The sequence below is a fragment of the Leguminivora glycinivorella genome, chromosome 6 (assembly GCF_023078275.1).
Source record: "Leguminivora glycinivorella isolate SPB_JAAS2020 chromosome 6, LegGlyc_1.1, whole genome shotgun sequence".
Taxonomy (NCBI): Eukaryota; Metazoa; Arthropoda; class Insecta; order Lepidoptera; family Tortricidae; genus Leguminivora; species Leguminivora glycinivorella.
Window position 1 is genome coordinate 10,568,625 of NC_062976.1, and position 24,281 is coordinate 10,592,905.

Here is a 24,281-nt window from a genome sequence, read left to right on the forward strand (position 1 = left end):
ATATATAAATCGTGTCGTATCAAACTATGCGTAGAATGGAAAAATACCCGTTGATAACGGTTACATTAACGTTATTTTTACTGAACGCAGCTATGTAACGGTGGCAACACGGGCGAAATGACAGATAGTCGAACCGCCTCCTGTTACAGATATCCAATCAGCTGATGTGTTTTTGCAAATTGTGCTGTGATTTGGTGGTTTCAACACAAAATTAATTCAAAATTCTATTTATAACCGAAATAGTCTCGTACCTTGATTATAATCTTTTGTTGTTTCTTGATAATTCTGCTGTATCTGACGTGAAACTACATTTTGGCTGCGCAGTCCAATGTTTATCTTGAATGTGGTCACCAATTCAAGTAAGTTATTTCAGGATTTCACTTAAAAATATTTATTTAGCCGGTAGCAGATCCTTACTTGGTGGAATTACGTTCCGTTTTTTAATATATAATGGCTATAATTCGGATCAAAACCTGTGACTAGGTGTCAAGGAACTAATAAGTTACAGATTCTTTGGCGACACCCACAAAACAGTTGAATTCGGAGGTCGTTGTCTTTAAATGCTATTGAACTCTGCTCAAAGTCAAACACCGAGGTTGCTGAATACTTAGCACAGTTGGTGTGGTGAAAATTTAATTGCAAAAATATCAATCAGTGGGGATATATAAGATGCAATGGGTACAGTGGATATATCGGAGCTGCAAAGTTTCTTCGACATATCTGAACACAAATGCCATTACCGGAGTTGCCCACCCGCTCAGTAGAGAGACGGTCTGCAAACACACAAACCTCGAGCTGCGTGAAGTAGTTGAGCGCGACCAGCAAGGGCGCCGCCTGCTCCAGCACCAGGCCCTTGGGCCCCGGGCTCAGCGCCGCCAGGAACGACGACTCCACGCCGCCCACTCCCACCACGAAGCCTCCGCCCCACCCGCTCAGCAGGTCTGCGTCCCAGTAGAGAGATGGCCTGCAATACGAAATAATAATCTTACAAAACTTTCCCAATACCGTTGTAGTGAGCTACATTCGCACTAACTAATGAGTAAGAGTGATTCACTTATTACGATATAATGGTGTAGGTAAAGAATAATTTTTAAGAAAAAAAAAACCGCCTTCCTTTGGGGTTCTGGTGATAAATACTTTCAAATGTTGGATTATGTTATCAATTCGTCTGTATATTTTTATATTTTTTAATGTTTGTTATTCGATATCTCCGTCATTTATAAAAATACCAAAGTCACTATAAGTGTGCCGTTCAGATTTGAGGAGTTCCGTTCTGACCATCATCAGCAGTTCCACTGCACCAAATGTCACTGTTCTGGACGTAAGTGCATGCTGTTCTTATAAAAATACCAAAGTCACTATAAGTGTGCCGTTCAGATTTGAGGAGTTTCATTCTGACCATCATCAGGAGTTCCACTGCACCAAATGTCACTGTTCCGTACGTAAATGCATGCTGTTCCTTTAAAAACACAAAAATCACCATATTTATGCCTTTCAGATTTGAGGAGTTCCCTCGATTTCTCCAGGATCCCATCATCAGAACTGGGTTCTGAGAAAAATGGGACCAATCTGTATATGCATATACATTCAATCAAAAAAAAATTTTTCAAAATCGGTCCAGTAACAACGGAGATATCGAGGAACAAACATTAAAAAACAGACAAATTGAAAACCCCTTCATTTGAGATTTGGAAGGCGGTTAAAAATAACTGGTTTCCATTATTTTCATTATGTTTTCTTTATGAGGAAGAAAATAGAAAACTTCACCTCCAGCACCACCCGAACTTGAGATCGTTCAGAAATCAGTCTGATCACCACCAACTAAGCTTACCTTATCAGAAGCGTGGGAGTCTTCCACGCCTGTTCTTTGTAAGTATAAAGAATACAATTTAATAAGAATATAATTTATAGTATTGCTTTTAAGGTAAGTAAGTTCGCTTTTAAGGCGCATAGCGATATCTACCCTAATAATAATACATAGCAGAGTTATACTGCCCCCCCGACCCTGACGCCTCGACCGTCTACTACCAATCAACCGAAAGACTGCTTAGACAAGTAGTTGTGCGATCTACGAAACGCATGCCCGTTTCAGACACAAAAATGAGTGTATTTGAAATTAAATATTACTTACGGAGCTTTCCCAACTGCCGGGAACCTCTTCCACGGCTCAGTGCTCAGCGGGTATCTCTCAAAGTCCGTCGCCATGTGCAGCCACAGATTCTCAGTGAACAACTTCAAAGATTTCTTGGCTTCCTTCAGAACAGCGTCGGCGCGGTCGCCGCCCGCGTTGAGGTTTTCTATGAGTTCCTTGAGGAACTTTTGTTGACGGAGTACGGAGCACCAGTGGATGTTGCTGTCGGCGCTGTATACAGAGTCTCGGAGGAGGTCGTATACCATCTTGTGTCCGCTTCTGCGCACCTGTGTTTGAAGAGACGTACGTGAGCCTGAATTTTATTTGTGAATGTTAGTGTTTCATACAATCTATGCCAGTTATTATAAGATAGTGGCTGTATTACACAAGCAGCATAAGGCGCTCAAATTATCTGGAAATATTTCACATACTTAGTGAAAAAAATACCATTATGGTATTTTTTTACTACTACTATGATAGTAGTAGTAAAAAAAATAGCCCTACATGTGTAGTTGTTGTTAACGATCTCACAATGTTTTTTATTGGCATGTTTCAATGTTGGAGAATACTAACAAATAATATAGTAGAAAGTACAAATATGAAATAAAATAGTATAAAACCTGTGCGACATCGTTGATAAGTCTCTGCGCGAACACTAACAGTCTCTCCTTGGTTATTTCGGCAGCATACAATACTTCGTATAAGTGATCAACCACTTTCTCATAATCTCCTGGCTCACACTGTAAAGAAAAACAATTTTTATGATAAACATGTCATTGCCGACTGTCATGACTGTCAACTTGTCTGTAGTGGTGGATATAATTTCTTTAAGTTGAAGGGCACAAGCGTATACAGTATAAACATGGACTCACCCTGACTTCAATATGTATGAAGTTGCCAAACTGTCCCACAGAGAAGTTCCCCGGCCTGCCAAAGCCCATGTCGTTACTGAACATGACGGTCAGCTGCTCCGTGGTGGATATAACTTCTTCGTGCGGTACGAGGGTGTCTCCGCGCCGCACAGGGCACTCTGCTAGGCCGTTCAGTTGGAGGGGCAGCCATTTGCGAGTGTTCTGATCCACTTTAGTTGTGTCGAGGATTAGGTTAATCTGTAATGGAATTTGGTTCATTTAGTTACATTATTCGAAGTTTCATTATTAATTAAAACCTAAGTAAGTTATTAGGTATCAAATATCAATAAACATAAATTACACCCTACCAACCTTAAATTAAAAACAAAAACACTAATCCCTTTTGAAGAGTCATCCGCAACGAGGCTTCGTCAGGTGGCCAAAAAAGCAAATCAGCACCATGCTTCGTCACAAACAAACCAATGATGATATCCGCAACAGGCTTCGTCGTTGCAGGCGACAATAGTAGCGTCGGTGCTCCACGAAGAGATAGCATGGCACTTCAGGTTGTGGCTCTGCGGCTAGCGTGCCTTTGTTTTTATACTCGTATCTCTTACTGATTATTATAAACACTCACGTAGACAAAGTTGGTCTTCAAACTGTGCACCCTCGCGTACATGGGCAGTTGTGAGAGGTCGAAATGCGGACAGGGAGCAGCCTCGGCGCTCCAGGACGAGATGGCGTGGCACTTCAGGTTGTCGCAGCCGGGGACCGGCACGGCGGCCAACGTGCCGGGAGGTGGCGGACGCTGAACAATTGTAAGAAATTAGTGTGTAACTAGAAATTAGTGGGCATATTACAATAAGCTTATGGATGTCAAATAAAGCTACGCCGCTAACCCTACGCCTCAGCTTCGAGAAGATTTCAGTACCCCTCAGTTGGAGGAGGGTATCTACTATGAGACTGGCAAGAAATGTCAGATCGAAGTATCAGCGATAAGAAAAACATGTAAAAATAGGCATTGAAAAATTCGTCTGGAAGGCCTACATGGCTCTTAATATTAATATTTCAGAACGGAACCTCCGATTATTCATACAAACATTTACTGTTGAATTAATAACCTGAAATGGTACATGCAGTCTACAGTATACAGTCCAATTTCCCTACAATAGGTACATGGCCGTGGAAAGGTTAAGGCATTGATTATTTTCTTTTTAACATTATAGTTCTGCACTAATAATTAGAAGTAGGTATTAAATATGCACCTCGTTAAACTCGATCGCCTTCTCTAAAATCTTTCCTTTCGTTGAGAGTCCGCTTTCTCCAAGTCGCTTCCTTTGAGCTTCTATTCTGTTCTTTTCTTCTTCTGCCATCCTAAAAAAAATATTGATTGTAGATTTTTTGATAAAAAAACTAATACTACAATTACAATAGCCTTTGCTCTAAATTAAACGTCAAATGGATCTTATGCACAACCCTATGACGACATTGTTCAACCGGCGGCGGCAACCATAGGCGGAAATGAAAGGTCCGATCACTGTGTGTCGCTTCAATCTATACTTGTCTTGCCAGTTGCTACTGCCGCAATATGTGGTGTTGTCACTTAATTTTCACAGTTAAAAATAAATAAAAAACTATTTATTGCTAAAAAAACTACAATCTAATTTCATTGGCAATGGGTACCAGTGTCAGGCTTTGCTACATTGGTGGTATTATCCAGCCCTGATTTTCAGCCAGGTCCTTCGGAACGGAAAGCGTTTGGCGCTCGTGTTTGTGTGTGTGTATGTGTCTGTACCTAAGAGGTATGACTGTGCACGTGTTACACTTGAGTGATATAAACTGTAATGAAACTCACTGATCCTGTAACTTAATGCTTGGCGAGCCTACAATGATGACCAGCTCGTCGGTGAAATACTTCTTCATGATGCCTTGCCAGTACTCCTCGCCTTCGTTCAAGAGCTCTTGAAGTGCGTCTTGAGGGTTCAATCGCGATATGAACTGAAATAGGTAGGTTCAATTAATTTTCAAGTTTCCTATTTCCATAATGCATTTTTGGTATTGAAGAGTAAATATGTTTTCACATACCTACAATTTATTTACATACATATACTTAGTCGGTCCTAAAGTTCTGTCACAAATGCTTTAACTGATAAAATTGTATATAAAGGTTTTTATTCAATAAAAAATACATGATATCAAAACCTGTTTTATACTTATTAAAATGTGATATAAACGATCGAAAATGTAGATCGTGATTTTTAAGAATCCTTGATTACTTTGAGTTTGTCGATAGACGTCAGCACGCGGAAAAATAGACTTCGCAAAAGGAAGAAAAAAACATTGTTACATAAGCCAAATAAAATAATTATTTTTTTAGTATGAGTTCTCTGAATTTGGGCATATTGAATAACTGGTATTTCATTTTCCTAGAAATCTTTAAGTCTGCTAGTAACCTTTAGAACTTGGGTACTTTTCAGTAAAACGCTTAGATTTCACAATCATCAACGGGAATGTGCAACAAAACGTTGTACAGTAGCAATATTGTCCATTTAATTCACAAAAATCATATACAAACTTAAAGATAAAAGACCCAGCGTTTATAATAAGTATCATTAAAGCATATTAAGCCAACCAAAAATAAATAAAAAATAAAAACGTCCGGAAGAGGTCGCGTGTTTCTTGACTTGTTTTTTTTACCAAATTTTCAGATGTTACAAGGAACCACGCGAAACTGCGACAGCAAAGTACTTTAAGTAATATTGCAATTTATTCAGTATGAAACGAGCTTTCAAACCATGCATATGCATAGTAAGAAATATCTGTCAATAAAGTTTTTATCACTTAAAACCTTTGTGACAGAACTTTAGAACTGACTAAGTAAACACTAGCTTTTGCCCGCGGCTTCGCTCGCGTTAGAAAGAGACAAAAAATAGCCTATATCACTCTCCATCCTTTCAACTATCTCCAGTTAAAAAATCACGTCAGTGCGTCGCTCCGTTTTGTCGTGAAAGACGGACAAACAAACAGACACACACACTTTCCCATTTTATAATATTAGTATGGATGTATACAAAAACATATTGTGTGGTATCAGCCTATCATTCAAGAGTTGCTCACTGCTTTATTCGTACCGTCTGCAAACATGATCACATTAATAGTAAATAAATAATAATTAAGTGAAACTTCCAATGCGACTCTCAACTGACAGCGTTAAACGTTTAACGCTCACTAACAGCGTTAATCATTTAACGCTCAGTGTTGCCAACTCGAATTTTGAAATACCCCTTCCTATTTTCATTTCCACATTACGAAGTTTCACTTCTTGCGGAGGGATTCCATGCACTATTTTTTTTTCAAAACCAAAACATCCATTATCTAAATTGTAGATGTAGTGTAGTGATGTAGATCTAAATTACTCACGTCTTTCTCATTCTGCGAATAGAGCGCGTCCCCAATACACCTAAAAGCAATAGCATGATGCGGATCAGACTCGAGCCCCGCAAAGCACTCCCTCAGCTGTTTCTTCAAGAGCCGGTTCATTCGCTCCATGTTGAAGGGTTCCTGGCCGTCCCGGACGCACTGCAGGCACTTGGTTGCCTCGTCCCGGGCTAGTTCCAGTTTGTCGATGGGGACATTGTCCAGCTGGATCTTGATCAGGGAAGCTATGTTCTCGGTTAGGTTGTAGGATACCTGTGGAAATATAGGGGTTGTAAAAGTGACAGCAGTATACGAAATTCCAGTGGCCAGGTTAGAGTAGCTTTCAGTAAAAAGAAAATTACAAGGGAATTCTTATAAAATAAAAATTCAATGCCATTTCTATAAAATCATTACTAGTTTCAAGATATGAATACGTACTATAAACTATTTGCGTCCACGCCTTCTCTGCCTTCCGTTTTTGGGGACACGCTCAAGTGGGGGAAGCAAAATGTGTCACAATAGGATTCCGAAACTACAACTTGCAAGCAACAGACAAGAGCCCAAGTTTCAAACCATTTGGCTAACGAATCCGTGGCAGTCGTGGTCAAGGCCTGTAGGTCATTTTAGTCATTTAACATATAAAGATCTTCTAGTCTAGTGTGTTCTGTCGCCAACAAAAGAGACCACAACGCAAGCCAAGAAAACGCAAGCAAAGAAGAGGGTCTGAGAAAAACGAGAAAGTACTCAAATTGGAGGAAGAGGGCAAAGGACCGGAGCAAATGGAAAAGCACTGTAGAGGAGGCTAAGACCCACAAAGGGTTGTAGCTGTGTATTGCGTCCTCTAGTGTATTATGTATACTCACGTCGCCGGCGCGGGCGTCCTCGCGCTCCACGAGGCAGCGCTGCAGCGGCGCGGCGGCCGTGTCGCACAGGTAGCGTAGCGCCACCGCGCAAGCCGTCAACTCCTTTGTGGATGACGGCGTCGTTAGCGTAGGTCCGCGCCAGCCGAATAAGATCTACAAATATTTAAAAAAAGTCACGTCAGTTGAGCGGGCGGTTGCATCAGTTGCATTGCATCGTTTATCGTCCTAAGGGCATATGAAAGATGACAATCGTACATGGCCAAAGCTAACGAAAATAAGAAGTGTAGCAAAGTAACATGTATCCTGAAAAATCTCGCGGATATTTTGCAATCTATATTACTGAGAGCGATCTTGCCTATGCTCTGGGTCTGATCACTAGAGAGCGGATTTCGGGTAGCGATTTAAATATTAATATGGATAAGACTCGCATAATTTATTATTTTTTCTACACACAAAAAAATGTAAGTACCTACCGGAACATAAAAATAAAACCCTTTTTGGTTCTTTTGTGAATATTGGGCAAAGATTATGATGATAATGAAAAAAATGTTTGTTATTTTTTTAAATAGTTTATTTATTTATGTTCCTCTTTTTTAATATTTCGTCTGCGCATTGCACACATCTCATGACTCAAAGAATAGAAAAATTAAAATAATTCGCTTCCTTTAAACAAACTCCTTTATTTAGAATAAAATACTTTTCTTTAGTTTTTCTGTAGCTTGGTGCAAAAATAACATTAATTTAATCTAATTATTCAGCGAAGTTTGCGAAGTAGTAATAGATTGTAAGACCTTATTATGAACCACATGACATGTATTTAAAAAATGTACTAGTCATATCCATTATAAAAATCGCTACCTGAGATCCGCTCTCTACTGATCACAATTACGTTATTTGGTACATCACAATCAACCCTATATGTAAGCGAGACACAATAATAACTGGAAAACAAACTGAAATAAATATTAGTAAACTGGCATTTCAAATAATCTCTTATAACTATAACTTCCTTTTCAGACCATAAATATTTAGCCATACAAACCTGTCCACAGTCCTCAGTGTCTGCCGGCCACTGCTCCTTGTACTCGCCATAGTTGGGCAGCGGTGGGATGGTCTGCCAAGGTTTCACCCAGGGCTCCAATTCTTCCTTCTCGCGCTATACAAGATTATTTTATTTGTTATTTATTAAGGTACAGTCAACCAATTGAAACCCTAAGCCACTCTACAACCATGTCAAAATGACAAGCAGTAAGAAATTTCTTACAATCTTATTTATAACGTCACTATGACATAGTTCTACAGTGGCCTAGGGTTCCAATTGGTTGACTGTACTAGCTTTTGCCCGCGGCTTCGCTCGCGTTAAATTCTAAAATTGCGGAATGCTCCATACAAACAAGAAAGAGACAAAAAGTAGTCTATGTCACTTCTCCATCCCTTCAACTATCTCCACTTAAAAATCACGTCAATTCGTCGCTCCGTTTTGCCGTGAAAGACGGACAAATAAACAGACACACACACACTTTCCCATTTATAATATTAGTGTGGATTTTACGGCAAGAGCCAGAGAAACAAATTTAATTCCAAAACATTTCATATTTGAGGGTCATTTCTTGTTTAATTTAATGGAATGACATCATAAAGTCAAAAATTTACATAGCAATTCATATTATTTTATTATATCAGAAATAAACATAGATTAAAGACGGGATAATATGAAGTTGTAAAAAACGAAAATGTGACATTTCACAGATAAAAATGAGTTACGGTGTTACAGATGTAGGCGCTGAGCGCTTACGCGCTTTCTAAAGTGACAGCAATTAAAGCTCGGCCACACATGCGCTTTTTGAGAGCGTAGGCGGAGCGCAGTGATAGCGGTGCGCCGGACGAACGCTGGCGTTGCGCCCAGCGGACGTCGGCGGGAACTAACGAGCGCGGATTGCGAGCGGAACGCCAACGTTCGTCCGGCGCACCGCTATCATTGCGTTCCGCTAACGCTACGCTATTAACACGCTTTATGTGTGGCAGAGGCTTTAATGTATAATTTATAGTCATAGACCAGAGGTATGGAAGAGAAGGACATGTTGCGCCGACCCCAAATGACTGAGATAAGGGCAGGCGAATGATGATAGTCATAGACCAGAAGTTGGCAGGGTGAGAGATTTTCCTATTATTTTGACATGCGACGTCATATTATAAGGCAAATAGCAAACCCCCGCTGACCTCTGTCTATGACTGCACATGTTGAGATAAATTGACTGACCTTGGCAATGATATCTGCCTCCACAGTCGCCAGAGCATTGAATACATCTTCTGCCTTAATTTGACCAGTTAGAATGATTGTCAAATTCTCGGGCCTGTAAAATTTCTTGTGGAAGTCTCTTACCTAAAATAAACAAAGAGATTAAACATTAAACAAACAAACAATAAACATATTACAAGCTTTGCTTAGTTTGGCACTAGGTTGATCTGTCTAAGGTGTCCCCCAGTATTTATTATTATTTAACTAATTAATCTAATTATACTGACGGGCATTTTCAGAATTTGGGATACCCCAATTAGTTTAAGTTATTAACAAACATTAACTCACTGTCAGTTTTGTGACGACAATTTAGCATAGAATCTGTCTAAAAAATTACTTTTTTCACATTCTGAATGTAAATTATCGCTTAAAGTTTATGTAATTAACATAAAAACCATACTTTTATACAAATTTCATGCTTAATTATCGTCACAAAACTGACACTGAGTTAGTTTTTGTTAAAAACTTACACTAATTGGGGGGTCCCAAACTCTGAAAATGCTCTGACACCAAATTCTAGCATGTAAAGAAAACTAAAGTTGTTTATGGTAATAAATGTACAAATATTTACTAATAGCCTATTATTAGGACTGCAAAAGACAATGCTGAAGCTTTGGTGTGCAAAAAGTTTTTTTTATCAATAAAATTGGTTTCTTACTTTAGTGTTATTAGTAGATTCCCTGAGATTCTTTGTGATGCCTCCTGTTTCAGCAGAGTACCCACTATTGGGATAAGATGCTCTCAACAGCTTCAATTCGCACCTAGAAAAGAATCATCAATGATGTTGATAAAATATATTCAGACAAAAAGTTATTGGTTGTTCTGTTAAATATCTGCTAGGAAAGTAAGATTGGATTTTTTTAAATTACTTATATCTGTAGGATACACATTTAAAAAGAAAAATAATAAAGGCAAGGAATTTCGTAGAGTGAGAAATGTACATATCGTCACTACTTTTAAAAAAACTTGTATCTTCGTCTGTCAATGAAAAGAAAATTGTAGTAAGTATGTATGGAATGCATATAGACTTACTGCGTTTTAACTTTGAGGAACAGCGTGAGATACGAGATTATTTTTAAGTAGTGACGATATGTTGATTGGTTAGAGTGATATGATATGGAGGTTTTTCTTGAACATTTATAAATCTTTGTTGTCACTGAAGTGTCAACATGCATTGCACTCCAGTAAGCATTTTGCAGGTGATTAGTAAGGTTCTCAAGACAAAATCGTCACTGAAATGCAACATATGGCTATCAACAAACCTGCTGTCTGCAGTGTTTTCTCGACCCTGCATCTCACAATAGACAACACCCGCATCATCACCTTCTCCATCCACGTGATGTACTTCAGTCAGGAAACCTTGATCTGATAGTGTAGGATTCAAAATATGGTCCAAATATATTGGTAACAACGTCAACATCCCACAGTCTCCGGCCGTGTAAATGGTGTAGCAGGTGTGGTCAGTGTCGGTCCATGCATTTGTGCCTTGAGCCATACAACGATTGGCTAGCAAATCGAGAATTCCCTTATACGGATAACGTTTAGAACCAAGGAAAATAAGATGTTCCAATGTATGCGGCAATCCATCGTCGTCATGGGCTTCGGTCGCTGCAAAGTAACCAATAGATAATTAGCTTATTTCAATAATTCTAAATAATCATAAATAATTAAACAAATATATACCGAGACAGAAAAATCCGTTCACCACCGGACCCTCAACATCAGCTATAATTACAGTGAGGCCTGTTCTTTCAGACTTGTATTTGTTCACAGGAATCACATCAGATGCTTTTGTTGAGGATATTAGTTTGAAATGAGACATATTATTGAATAATGTCTTCTGGATTCTTGATCAAATTTCAGCAATAACACACAATAGATATGATTGGACAACGATACCGGTGAATCCGGTGATACGTGACAGGACAATACAAAAGAAAAGCAAAGAGAATATAATCACTACGTTTTAAGAGACGGAACTCCATACATTTCTGAAAAAAAGTACAATGTATGAGCATATCATCCTAATGCTACCAACATAAGGGTTTGCGTCGAGTGTTACCATTACGTAACGTCATTGACGCATGACAGGTGTCAAAGATAGTGATGTGAAAATTCGATAATAGTGATGTCCATATTTCAAATGCTTTTATCGATATCGATGAAATTATTGCACGGGCGCGTGGCCTAGTAAGCTCAGGATTTCAGGTTTTAGGAGTACGATAACTAAGTGAGAGCTAAGAAATTGTCTAAAACGAGTACATGTACATGTCATTATATAGTACTTAAGTCCTAATCAACATTTCATATTAACAATGATTGTACTATGAGCTCTCGCTTATTTATCTACAATTAAGAAATAATAGAACAATTGTGAAATTTAATGGTCTAAATAAATTTATTTTTTATTGGTCGACAAACATGTTTTTTCCTCATACTTCTTTCTAGTTATGGAGGGTAAAAAATAACTTCTGTAACACCAACAAAGCATGCAGCCTCGCTACACTTCTTAATTCTAAATTATTAATAAAATAATTCACGCGCGGGTTACGCAGCTTTTCTTCTTTAAAAGAATGATAATATGAGCAATAGCATGATTGTATCTTCGTCTGACAAGATCTGCAGTACCAGTCAATAATATATCACATTTGTAAATCACATTTGCAATAAATGAATTATTGATTTTTTGTGTAAGGATGTACAAAGGAAAGTGACGCTCGTTTTTAGATATTTGAATAGTACCTACTGTTGCAGAAATTAATGATGAATATTAAATATAGTGAATCACAATAATACTTTGTTTTAAATCGACACGAGTTACGAATTTCCTTTTTGCACGTGTATCGTACGACGTTTTTCAGTACAGATGGGCCTCCGAAGTTTCTATCTGGCATATAATAAACCACTTCTCGCACTAGTGCGTAAAAAAAACACCATCTGTACTGAAAAAGTACTTTTTACTACCTATATGAAAAATCATTACGTAATGCTAATTATTTGAATCGCTAGCACAAAGGACTTCTTAACGGAGAACACCCATATGCCTTGGGTGATCGTTTTAATATATTGGGTTGGTAAGAAAGTAATGAGCGATCGATTGAATTCCACATACAATTTTTGAGAGAGTTCTAGAATCTTCTATGGTCGAAAGTATATAAAGGGCGAGTCGCACAGTTTCTCGTCAGTCATTCACTAGCTGTCGCCGAGCTAATATAAGGAATAAAATGGACGAATTTAAAGTGCATGTAAGGCATTGCTTACTATATGAATTTCAGTCTGGCCATTCAGCCGCCGAAGCAGTGCGTAATATATGTCAGCGTGTTGCTCCTGAAGTTGTGTCTGAGGCCACGGGGAAACGATGGTTCCAGCGGTTTCGTAGTGGCGACTTTTCATTATCAGATCAACCTAAGTCTGGTCGACCGGTGAAGATTGATGTAGCCAAATTAAAAACCTTAATTGAAGGAGATCCGAGGCTAACGAGTCATACTCTTGCTACCGAGATAGGCTGCTCTCATGTCACCATAGAAACACATTTACACGAGTTGGGAAAAAACTACAAATACAGTGTTTGGATACCGCACGAACTTGATAGAGATCAACTAAACCGCCGTGCCGATATCTGCATACAACTTCTGTCTTTTCGCCGCACATTCAACTGGTTGGACCATCTTATCACTGGAGATGAAAAATGGGTCTTATATATAAATCACACACGCAAACGTCAGTGGCTAGCTCCAAACGAAAAAGGAATAGAGGCACCAAAAACAGAGCCTCACCCGAAAAAAGTTATGATGTCCGTTTGGTGGGATATTCATGGTATTATTCACTGGGAACTCCTACCAAGTGGAATGACTGTTACCGCATCAGTATACTGTAATCAGCTTGAAAATTTAAACCAAAAAATCTGTCAGAATCGTCCACAGCATGCTAAAGTTTTTTTCTTACACGACAATGCTGGCCCACACATTGCAAAAGTGACTCGGCTAAAGCTATTGGAGCTAGGTTGGAAAGTGATACCTCATCCACCGTACTCTCCAGACTTGGCACCTACGGATTTCGCATTGTTCAGATCGCTAAGCAATGCCTTGAATGAAAAAAAGTTCGATGATCAAGCCCATCTACGACAGTACATAGCTGAGTTTTTTGAATCTAAACCTAAGAACTTCTTCGCCGATGCTATTCATTCTTTACCAGAACGATGGAGACAAAGTAGTAGATAACGAAGGCCGTTATATTTTTGATAAATGATTAAAATAATAAATTAAATAAAAATTACAATATTGGTTATGATTCGCTCATTACTTTCTTACCAACCCAATAGATAAACATGCTATCTTGTACTTTTTCGTCCAGCAACGACCCTTGGGTTTTCTTTTTTGGTTTTTCAACGCCAATTGCACAACGACGATTCGAGGCGGTCTAGGAGGATCGCGTTACGCTTCAGTGACCTAACGGTTGATTTGACTTTGTTAAGTTGTCTTATCAATTTTTCTTTAGAATTATCCCAATCTGCAAAAAAGAAAAACATCACATTTGTAAAATAGAACGAGGTTATCATAAGACATAGCTAAACTACTCCATTATATTCTTTGATTCGCATCCTTACAAGTTACAAGCACACTTGTACGTGTAGGGTAGGAAATCTCACCCATTAATGTTTCCTTGGTGGTCGACGCAGCATCCAACTTAGGCACATGAGCCTGTTTTTTCTTCATCAGTATGGGTGACGGAGCTGAAACAGATAGTTGCAATATATACCTGTACTACATATTTTCTTAATTTTTGTGGTGATTGTCACCCAGTTACTTGGGGTCGGCGCAGTAAATTTTCTTCTTCCATTCCTCTCTTTCAGCCGTCATTTCCATACTAATACCCTTCACTCTCATATCATACTCCACACATTCCATCCATCTGTACCCTTACCCATCCACCCCCACCCCAGTCCCAGTACCCTTGTATCCATCCACCTTCAACTTCATATTTACCATCCGTCATGAAATACAACTAAGTACCAAAATAAATTAAATCGGGTATGTATAACGACCTTTACGGCATTAGGATCTTAACACATTCAGTGACAGGCGGCCCAATAGTTGGGTTTTTTGTATGCAAATTATACTACTTATTATAAGAAAAATCCATCAAAACAATGAAAAAAACTAGTACATTTGTGCAACAAGGGAGGTAAGGAGGATTTACAAGAATGTATAACTCGCGACAGCCGCAGACTAACTATGACTTTCAAAAATCGGAATTACAATTTCTAAAGTTTAATTTTATGACTAGTGATAATATGACTAAGAAAAATTATGACGGAAAACGTTATGGATAGTAAAAATCGGACTTCAAAAAACATGGGAATAGAATAGAATAGAATAGAATAGAATTTTATTGTATAACTGTGTACATGCATAGGTGTTTTTTTATACAAGAAGTATCAACAGTTGCCTGCTAGGGCGTACAATTATGGTAGGTAACCTACCCATTTTATAACTAAGCTTATTATCTAACATTACATAGGTGTCTTATTAACTAGCAAAAAATTCTTTTGTGTCATAAAACACTTGCTCAATCAGCCAACTCTTGAGCTTACATTTAAACATAATTCCGTCTAGCGCTTTGATATTGAGAGGAAGATGATTGAAAATACGGATAGCCATAATAAACGTGCTCTTTTTGTACATAGAGTTGTTAACCCGTGGAAGATATAGGTCATATTTGTATTGGTCTCTTATATTATTTTTTAATGAAGACTTTTTAACAAAATATGCAGCTTGACTCTTTATAAATATACATAGCTCTAAGATGTAAATACTTGCTAATGTCAAAATACGTTTTTCTTTAAATACGTCACGAAGTGAATCTTCTGTGTACATACGATATACAGTTCTTAAGCATTTTTTCTGTAATTTGAATGTCGTATGAACATCTACAGAATTACCCCAGTAGATAACTCCGTATGTAAGTAAGGGATAGACATTTCCATAGTAAGCATTTAGTACAATATTTTCGGAACATGTTTGAGCAAGTGTAGAACCAATAGAGACCCGTTTATTAAACATGTTTTAAGGACTGCTCACCGTGCTCTTAAGAAATACGCAAATACTTACAAAGTACATTTTGCCTTGTTGATGTCGCAAGAGGGGTTTTGCTTCCTGAAGGTGGTACTAGTGCCACATCCTCTTCATGGTTTGGCGCTGAAGCTGAAATATGTTGTGCAGAGAATCAGAGATCCGGTCAGGTACAGTCAACCAATTGGAACCTAGGCCACTCTACAACCATGTCAAAATGACAAGCAGTAAGAGTGTTCTTACAATTTGATTTATAACGTCACTATGACATAGTTCTAGAGTGGCCGAGGGTTCCAATTGGTTGATATTGAACAGAAAAACCACGCAGTCCTTTATCAGTCGTGTATTACTACAATCCAGACATGTAAAGGTTGTCACAAAAATCAGAAACTTAGTATATAGCTTAAAATATATGAGATTGAACATACGAAAGCTGTTACCTAAGCGGTCTGTAAAGAGGATGTGACCGAATGACAGTTGAGTGACAAGCGACAGGTTGCCAGAGTCAAAACTAGTAATTGGCTACGTGCACGACAATTACGCTCACTACCATGTGAACTTGAAGTGGAAAATGTCAAAAAATTACATGTAAACAAACATTATATTTTAACGATTTTTCGTTAATTTTAAATAAATCGAATAACAAGAGCTACTATTTCAAGTGTAATTTAGGTAGATAGATTATAAAGACATGGATATAATATAATACCAAAAATCAGTTTCCAAAGCATTACTCACGGTATAAACTTCCAAGTCTTCCAACCCCAGACTACAGAAAGAGTTAATAAATTGGCAGGGCATATAAGGAATCTTGAAGAACATAGGAGTAATGGTACAAGTTCTTCGAACTCATCATCAGGCCTTGTACATCTTTACAGATGATTTAAGCAGCGTCTCAGATCTAGGGACAGCGGCGCTTGTGGCTATATAACCCGATTCGTGATCGGCATAACCTACCACATCTGTCACAAATAAAACTAGAATTAGTCTCTATCTCTACACGAGCGCGATCCTCGTTATGCCTTATTGCCCGTTTTCGGGCTAAGTTTTGAAACCAGGACCTGTCATGGGTTTCACGACCTCTTAAAAGGCTGGCCCTCCACTCGACGCGGTTCTTCGAACTAGTGACATGGTATTCGCTAAACCTCCGTCCCGTTAATGCCATATAAAACAAATCTAAACGTAAGTACCTAGTCATATCCGCGGCCGCAGAAATATCCGACACGGGCCCATTCCCAGGCTAGGCCTGAATCTTTAAGCATAATCTTTTACGGTAGGAAAAATACTAACAGTGTATTGAACAATATTAGGTAAACAAAGCTTAAATATAATTTATTATAATGTTTTGTTTTGACATGTCATTTACGTTTTCTTTTCACCGTAATAGCTATCCATTTAGTTCTTTGATCCAATTTCCAGTGTGCTCTAAGAAACGCATAGAACGTGCAACGACTATTTACGCCATTATTTTTACAATTAACAACGAAACAACATTGATGCCCCATATCAAACATTACACATTGTATTATATTTTATGAGTTTTGATAGATGACAACCACACTCAGTGTCGATTTTGACCACCGCAAGCACTGGTGATCGCTTTGCTTACCCCCTCCATGCACTTCGCACGAAGCCAATAAACACTCCCATGTATGGGATGTCATGATATAAGTGTGCCATTGACTATCCAACATACACCATAACAAACGTTCTATACATATGGTTTCGTCTTTTCAGATCATATTTATCATATAAGTATACGGTAGGTAGCTTGCTTAACAATCATACATAGAAATGTATATCCCATCAAAAACAAAACTTGTAAAAAAACCTTTGTAATCAATATATAGGATTACTAAGTTATATTTGCAGTGAATAAATCAGTGTAGGTATCTGTCTATGTAATAATATTATGTACCTAAGATGCCTCGTGTGGTGACGGGTTAAGAATCTGACCACCCACTTTCCTCCCATGGGTATCGTAGAAGTCGACTATGGGATATGGGTTCCATTTGTTTTCTACAAAAAAAATGAGATCCCATCAAAAACAAAACTTGTAAAAAAAGCAAGTCTCGCCATTAATTTCTTCTGGCGTAAAAATTTGTGAGATCCCTGTAATACCAAGTCGGTTATGTTTATGTTATTCAGTCCCTACTTAAAGGACCTCTGCCATAAGTTATTAATGTTATTATGTAGGTTATAGCTAACCTAACAAAATGTTATAGTGACCATATCAATTTAAAAATATTTAATGTTTTAAAGAAAATGGACGGACTTGGCCATCGCATGAAAATACAATGTCTCACAAGTTATATTTATGTTACTTATACCAGTTATACCTATTAATATGAGATTGTTTCATGCGATTGCCAAGTCAGTCCATTTTCTTTAAAATATTAAATATTTTTAATATTGATATAGTCAGTGCTACAAGATTTTGTTAGGTTAGCTATTGGCTTCGTGCGAAGTGCATGGAGGGGGTAAGCAAAGCGATCGCAGTGTTTGCGGTGGTCAAAATCGACACTGATTGTGGTTTGTCATCTATCAAAACTCATAAAATATAGTACAATGTGCAATGTTTGAAATGGGTCACCAATGTTGTTTTGTTGTTAATTGTAAAAATAATGGGATAAATAGTCGTTGCACGTTCTATGCGTTTCTTAGAGCACACTGGAAATTGGATCAAAGAACTAAGATAGCTACCGTGAAAAGAAAACGTAAGTGTCAAACGATGTCAAAACAAAACATTATAATAAATTATATTTAAGCTTTGTTTACTAATATTGATCAATGCGTATTTATACGCTTTAACTTATAACTTTCAGTTTTGAGAAATGGGCCCTTGGAAAGAGATTACTAATATTAAAACTAGATATATCAATTTATCCAGGTTTGAATCATCAAATATGAGATTAGATTAAACAAACATCTTGGAGAAACTTTGCTTTTTGACATTCTGAATTCGTTTATTTAAAACATCATTTTGTATGATTTTGGTTAAGCCGAGTCAAGAAAAGTTTGATTGAAATCCGTCGGTAATTTACCGTACTCAAATAATTAATTAAAATACGGTTGTACTCACGTTATTATATCGCTATTGCTGCGACATGTTTCGGGCCAATTCGGAGGCCCCTCTTCAGGCATATAGAATATAATTACCACTATAATATATATATAGAATATAATTACTTATTATATAATTATTTGAATATGTGTCACGAAAGTTTAACGTGTATAATTTACCGTACTCTTTGAAGACTCCAAGATATTGTAGTGGGGCATCGTATTATTATTTATTATTTATTTATTGGAAAACCAACAGCACATGAAACATGTTAACAGAAACAGACAGATAGAAATCTTATAGAAATTAACTTCACTAGGTATTAGGTATTACAAGTACAGTACCGGTCAAAAATTTAAGTTCACTCCTTGTTTTCAGTACAATTGACTGCTTTAGAGAGATAGTTTTTTGTAGTTCAGACGTCAACATTTGTTTCGTAAACAATTTATATTTTTTTAACATCTGTTTCCCTCAAATCTTATAGGCTAAATAATTATTTGGCCTATATTATCTGGCTAAAACTGTGTTTCGTGTAAAGATGTGTCTCAATTAGTGGCAAAGGCAAGGCCATAAATATAACTAGCATTTTGCCGTCATGTTTATTAGATTTTAGTGAAAGAAAGGTACGTGAATTGTGTCTAACTAGTAAAACAAATCTCCACAAAACAATAAATATAAGTTGAAAACATAATTCGACTACCAAACCGAAGATAATTATCGTACAAAAGTACTCATTTGTACCGAAATCAAAGGGTGAACTCAAACTTTTGACCGGTACTGTAGGTATACAAATATGCTTACTGCTGATCTATTTGACAGACTACTTTGCTGATCTATTTGACAGAACTGACAGAGAGTCGCTTATGGTGATGATGAAGAGGATTATATCTTTACCGTTCCAGTACTATCACTGCTTTCTAAAGCTACTGCAAGGAGCACTGTCTTTGCCAGTCTAAACTGAGAATTGACATGTCTACTACTACTTTTGATAATGATGATGATGGCACCATCTCTGGTCGTCTATTTAACTAAACAGTAAAATTTTGGGGCTACTAGTTTTGATGAAGGCGATGATATTTGAGGAGTGTCTTTTCAAAAGGGCTTATTTCCATTTTTTCTTTTTTTTAAACTATGAATGCAGTTTTTTTAGTATAGAAAATTACGTGTTGTTTTGAGATTAAAGCTCGAAAAGTCTCGCCCTGATCTTTAAAAAAAAGAGTAACATCAAAGTTTAGAACACATTTTGAAAAATGTGTAATGATTATTTATGTGGATAAACCAATGTATGTAGTACAACAACATTGATATCAACTAACTTAATACAAAATCCAAAAATTAAATAAAACTATTTTAAAATAATAACGTTTACGCTACGAGGCCACAACAAAAGGGCTTAATTCCCAAAAGTTCGCATCAAAAGTGCTTAATTCTCAAAAACATATGATAATTAAATATTTATTTAGGTACACATGTTACGTTTGATGTAATCATAGCATTAACGTCAACTTACAATATTACAATTTTGCAAATTAAATATTAATTTCAAAATCAATTCCGTGGAATTATGTTTTTCTCGATTTCCCAAAAAAGTTCAAAGTGGAAATAAGCCCTTTTGAAAAGACACTCCTCATTTATAACGTTCTACTGTCTGATGACTTGACTTATTTGAATATACTATGGGCAGACAAGGATTATGCTACTGATGATGATGATATTCTTACCGTTCCTGTACTATAACTGCTTTCCGAAGACTCGAAGCTGCTGCAGGGAGCACTGTCTTTGCTAGCCTGCTTGACGGAACTCCGAGGCGATAGGGGGTTGAGGCCACGAAACTTTATAGCCTGCAAACAAAACAATACAATATTGTCTTTTGTTACCGCGATAGTTACTCATGAAGTAACATAATGGTCATGGTTCATTAATTAACCACCGACGCAAAAACGACGGGGTGTTATAAGTTTGACGTGTCTGTCTGTCTTTTTGTCTGTCTGTGAATGTCTGTGTGTATGTCTGTCTGTGGCATCGTAACTCCCGAACGGATGAACCGATTTAGATTTTTTTTTGTCTGAAAGCTGAGTTAGTCGGGAATGTTCTTATCCATGTTTCATGAAAATCGGTCTACTATGTGGCGGTAGGGGTTTTTTCAAAATTTTAATTTTGTGGTTAGGTTATACCTATTTCTTGTATGTGGGTAGCTTTTGCACATTGTAATTTTTTCCTCAGTCACCCGTTGACCACGAATGCTGTAAATTCATTATACGCGAAATATATAATTATAATTGTTGTTTTTTTTTTTTTTTTTTTTACTTTTTCTGCGTTGACGAAAATAGAAAAGACAAATCCCAATAAAGATTTTTTTATCTGTGTGGAAATTTCTGATGGCGATTTTGAAGAGTTCAGTAAAGTTGTTGGAACTTGAGTTGAAAATTTTACTTTTATAAGAAGAACTTTCCTTCATCTATTCTTTTTATACTTTTGACAACCATTCTGTCCTAGTCGGTAGTGACCCTGCCTGCTACGCCGTGGTTCCGGGTTCGAATTCCGGTAACGGCATTTATTTGTATGATGAGCACAGATATATTAGGTAATTGTATTTTCCCTACCGTAAAAGATTATGCTTAAAGGTTCAGGCCTGGCCTGGGAATAGGCCCGTGTGTGTGTGTATTACTTAACACAGCAAAAGGGAAATTCTTTTTGTAAAAAAGACTAGAACCGTGTAAACCTTTATTTATTAAGCATAAACTACTATCCCTCCCCTGCCTCTATATTTACGAGATATGTGTCTTTGTGAAACTTAACTTTGAACTATTTACGTTTATAGCAGACAAAGAAACAACACGGTCCCATAGGCGCCATAGGTTAGCACTGCCAACTACCAGTAAGTTAGCAATTAGGAACAAAAGCGCGTATTGCATGTGCATTAATATATTTAATAAAATACCAGCTGAAATAAAAACATTGCCTATTAACAAGTGCAAAAAGACATTGTATCAAATATTAATTGATAACTGCTTCTACAGTATAAATGACTATTTGTTGCATAATTTTTAAATGTTAACTGATATCAGAAGATCTTATCTATATAACTTATTATATTCTTAATTAGCTCTTGTTGCCTGTATTCTTTCTTCATTCAATACCTAATGTTAATTTCAATTATACTAGTGACATTTCATTAAATCTTTACACCTATTCGTTGCCAAATATACATTTTGTAAATCTAATTAGACGTAATAAAATAGTTGCAATTAATTTTAAATGACTGAGTGATCATAATATCACTGACATCCTGTTTTCACACGTCTACCTAGACTGAATATATTAAGGGACACATTATTGTAATCCAAGATCTTTTGTAACCATATGTTCATTGTGAATAAACGATTTCGTTCATTCATTTTCATTCATTCATTTCATTCATTCATTCATTCAAAACAAATGGAACCCATATCCCACAGTCGACTTCTATGATACCCATGGGAGGAAAGTCAAATTTCTTCCAGGTTATAAGTACTATTTAGTTAACCAAAATGAAAAAAAGATTGTATGATAGAGTTAAATACTTTTTCCCCTCACTAGCTCGGAAACACGTGTTTTGTCCTTTAATACCAGCGGGTAAAAACGCATTTTATCCACTAGTGGGTAAAGTAATTTGACCTTGAATAAAGTCAAATTAACTGCTTTAAAATTGATAAAAGTAGGTGAATCTAGTAATAAAGATGATTTACCACCTGTGGAACTACTGGAAGCAGTGATAAACGCATTTTTTGCGTTGTAGTTTCCTCGCTATAGTGAGGGGAAAAGTTTTGTGTTACACACGGGTGCAAATATATTTTACTTCTCGTGTGTTAAAAAACTCGCAAGTTCAGGATTCTATTCTAGAACCACTCGCTTCGCTCGTGGTTCAACTATAGAATCCTTTCACTTGCTCGTTTTTCAATTCCACACTCGGCGTTAAAATACAACTTTGCCCCCTTGTATAACAAATAACTATTAGAGAAAAATCATATTTCATGAATTTGGTTTTTTTTATCTGCCGGCTGAACCACTGGGAATTTTTCAACAAAACTTTGCACAATCATACTACTAAGTGTAAGTAACTATAGAAAAAAAAACAGCTTCTAAACATCAAAGGGCATTTTTTCTTCCCTTATCCTGCTACGTCCTTTGAAGCATCCAAGTGTACTAGATTTTGTACAGACGACTACAAAGTGATATATCCACTTTTTCACCTTATTGCATTGTAATAAGGTGAAAAAATGGATACATCTCTTTGTAGTCGACTATACAAGTGGATTTAAATGTTTTTGCGTAACTATTGTCCCGAATTCGTAAGTTCACATTTTTGACACATTTGTTTTGAAGTATGTTGCGATGTGGCTAAGACGTATCGTTTGCCAAATCTAACGATTAATTTCGAATTGGTGAATCGATTAGGCCCTATGTACAAGGAGGCGCTTAAACAAATATACGATTTCTGTCAACTTACTGAAATGTCATTTGAATCGAAATGACAGACTCTGCCACAGCACTAGTTTAAAAATAGAAATGAATGATAAATGACATAATAAGTAAATCCTGCATGATAAACTAATATCGTAAAATACTCACTAACGAAGATCCGCAAAAATGTAACATGTGTTAGATTATGTTTAAAGTAAGCGAAATATTGTTTTTAAGTACTTGATTTTTTTAAATATTATTACATGATTTTATTTAAAAATTCATTAGGTTGCGCGAGTTTACGTATTGTGGACGCTGTCATGTGTCAAAAAGAGGTTCTTACAGCTCTGGGACAATAAGTCCAATCCAAGTGTCTTATAATCATTGATGATCGTATGTCAGTCAGCCAGTGAGGGACAAAATTAAGAACCTTTGGCTAGCTATTATTCCTAAACTACTGGCTCAAATTAGATGAAATTTGGAATATACCGTGTTTTTCAATGACTGCTTGGGTGCTGAAAATTCAGGCTTCTAGTTTTATCCATCACGGAATAACAAGGGGTTGAAAATGGTCTGAATTGCTTCCAGAAGAGGCCGTGCCTCTTTTTGCTCGACTTGGCGGGGCACTACCGTGCCCCCAGATAGTTTAACATTTCGTCATCAATATCATGATCAGTAGTTCCACTTCATCAAATGTCATCTATTTTAATGTACTTACATATACATCCTACATTTTGTGATGCATGATCAAGTATTAATATTACCTTTGACGAGTGCCGGCGTTGTGCTACATGCAGCTAGCACGGGTGCAGCAGGGACCGCTTCCATGGGAATTGATGATGAAGCTGAAAAACATGAAATCCAATACTGTACATTTGAAATAACAAAAAACCTTTCAGATTTTAATTTTCAATTTAACCACCCTTGCCAATGTTTATAATACTTCAAATAGATTTTACGTTCACTTTTTTTTAAATAAAATAAAAACTGTTGAATTCGGTTGACATTATAAAAAAATTATCCCTGAATAATGTACAGATGTAGTTCAAAAAGCTTTTCCTTTCTTTTTTTACGGAAACGTTCGTATTGGTCATGGTAGTTCAGACAATGTCAGTACATGTTGTACTGAGATTGGCTGAAAT

The 24,281-nt window shown here is 37.0% G+C and overlaps 1 protein-coding gene and 1 long non-coding RNA gene across 2 annotated transcripts in view; both read right to left on the bottom strand.

Annotated features, from left to right (window-relative positions):
• Positions 1–11,486, bottom strand: part of LOC125227208 (uncharacterized protein C05D11.1-like) — a 35,912-nt gene extending 24,426 nt beyond the window's left edge. Inside the window, exons 1-14 of the mRNA XM_048131461.1 lie at positions 11,245–11,486; positions 10,824–11,169; positions 10,220–10,322; positions 9,523–9,645; positions 8,305–8,418; positions 7,263–7,415; positions 6,403–6,672; positions 4,838–4,980; positions 4,248–4,356; positions 3,620–3,790; positions 3,004–3,240; positions 2,752–2,871; positions 2,132–2,418; positions 790–964 (exon numbers count right to left, since the gene is read on the bottom strand). Coding sequence (XP_047987418.1) covers positions 790–964; positions 2,132–2,418; positions 2,752–2,871; positions 3,004–3,240; positions 3,620–3,790; positions 4,248–4,356; positions 4,838–4,980; positions 6,403–6,672; positions 7,263–7,415; positions 8,305–8,418; positions 9,523–9,645; positions 10,220–10,322; positions 10,824–11,169; positions 11,245–11,383 — 2,490 coding nt within the window. The 5' untranslated portion in view covers positions 11,384–11,486. The remainder of the gene's footprint in view (positions 1–789; positions 965–2,131; positions 2,419–2,751; positions 2,872–3,003; positions 3,241–3,619; positions 3,791–4,247; positions 4,357–4,837; positions 4,981–6,402; positions 6,673–7,262; positions 7,416–8,304; positions 8,419–9,522; positions 9,646–10,219; positions 10,323–10,823; positions 11,170–11,244) is intronic.
• Positions 11,487–16,441: 4,955 nt separating this feature from the next.
• On the bottom strand, positions 16,442–23,975 carry LOC125227267. The gene is made up of 3 exons (XR_007177167.1): positions 23,904–23,975; positions 20,418–20,537; positions 16,442–16,594 (listed from the first exon to the last, which is right to left on the bottom strand). It is a non-coding gene; the product is annotated as an uncharacterized LOC125227267 (long non-coding RNA).
• Between the last annotated feature and the right edge of the window lie 306 nt (positions 23,976–24,281).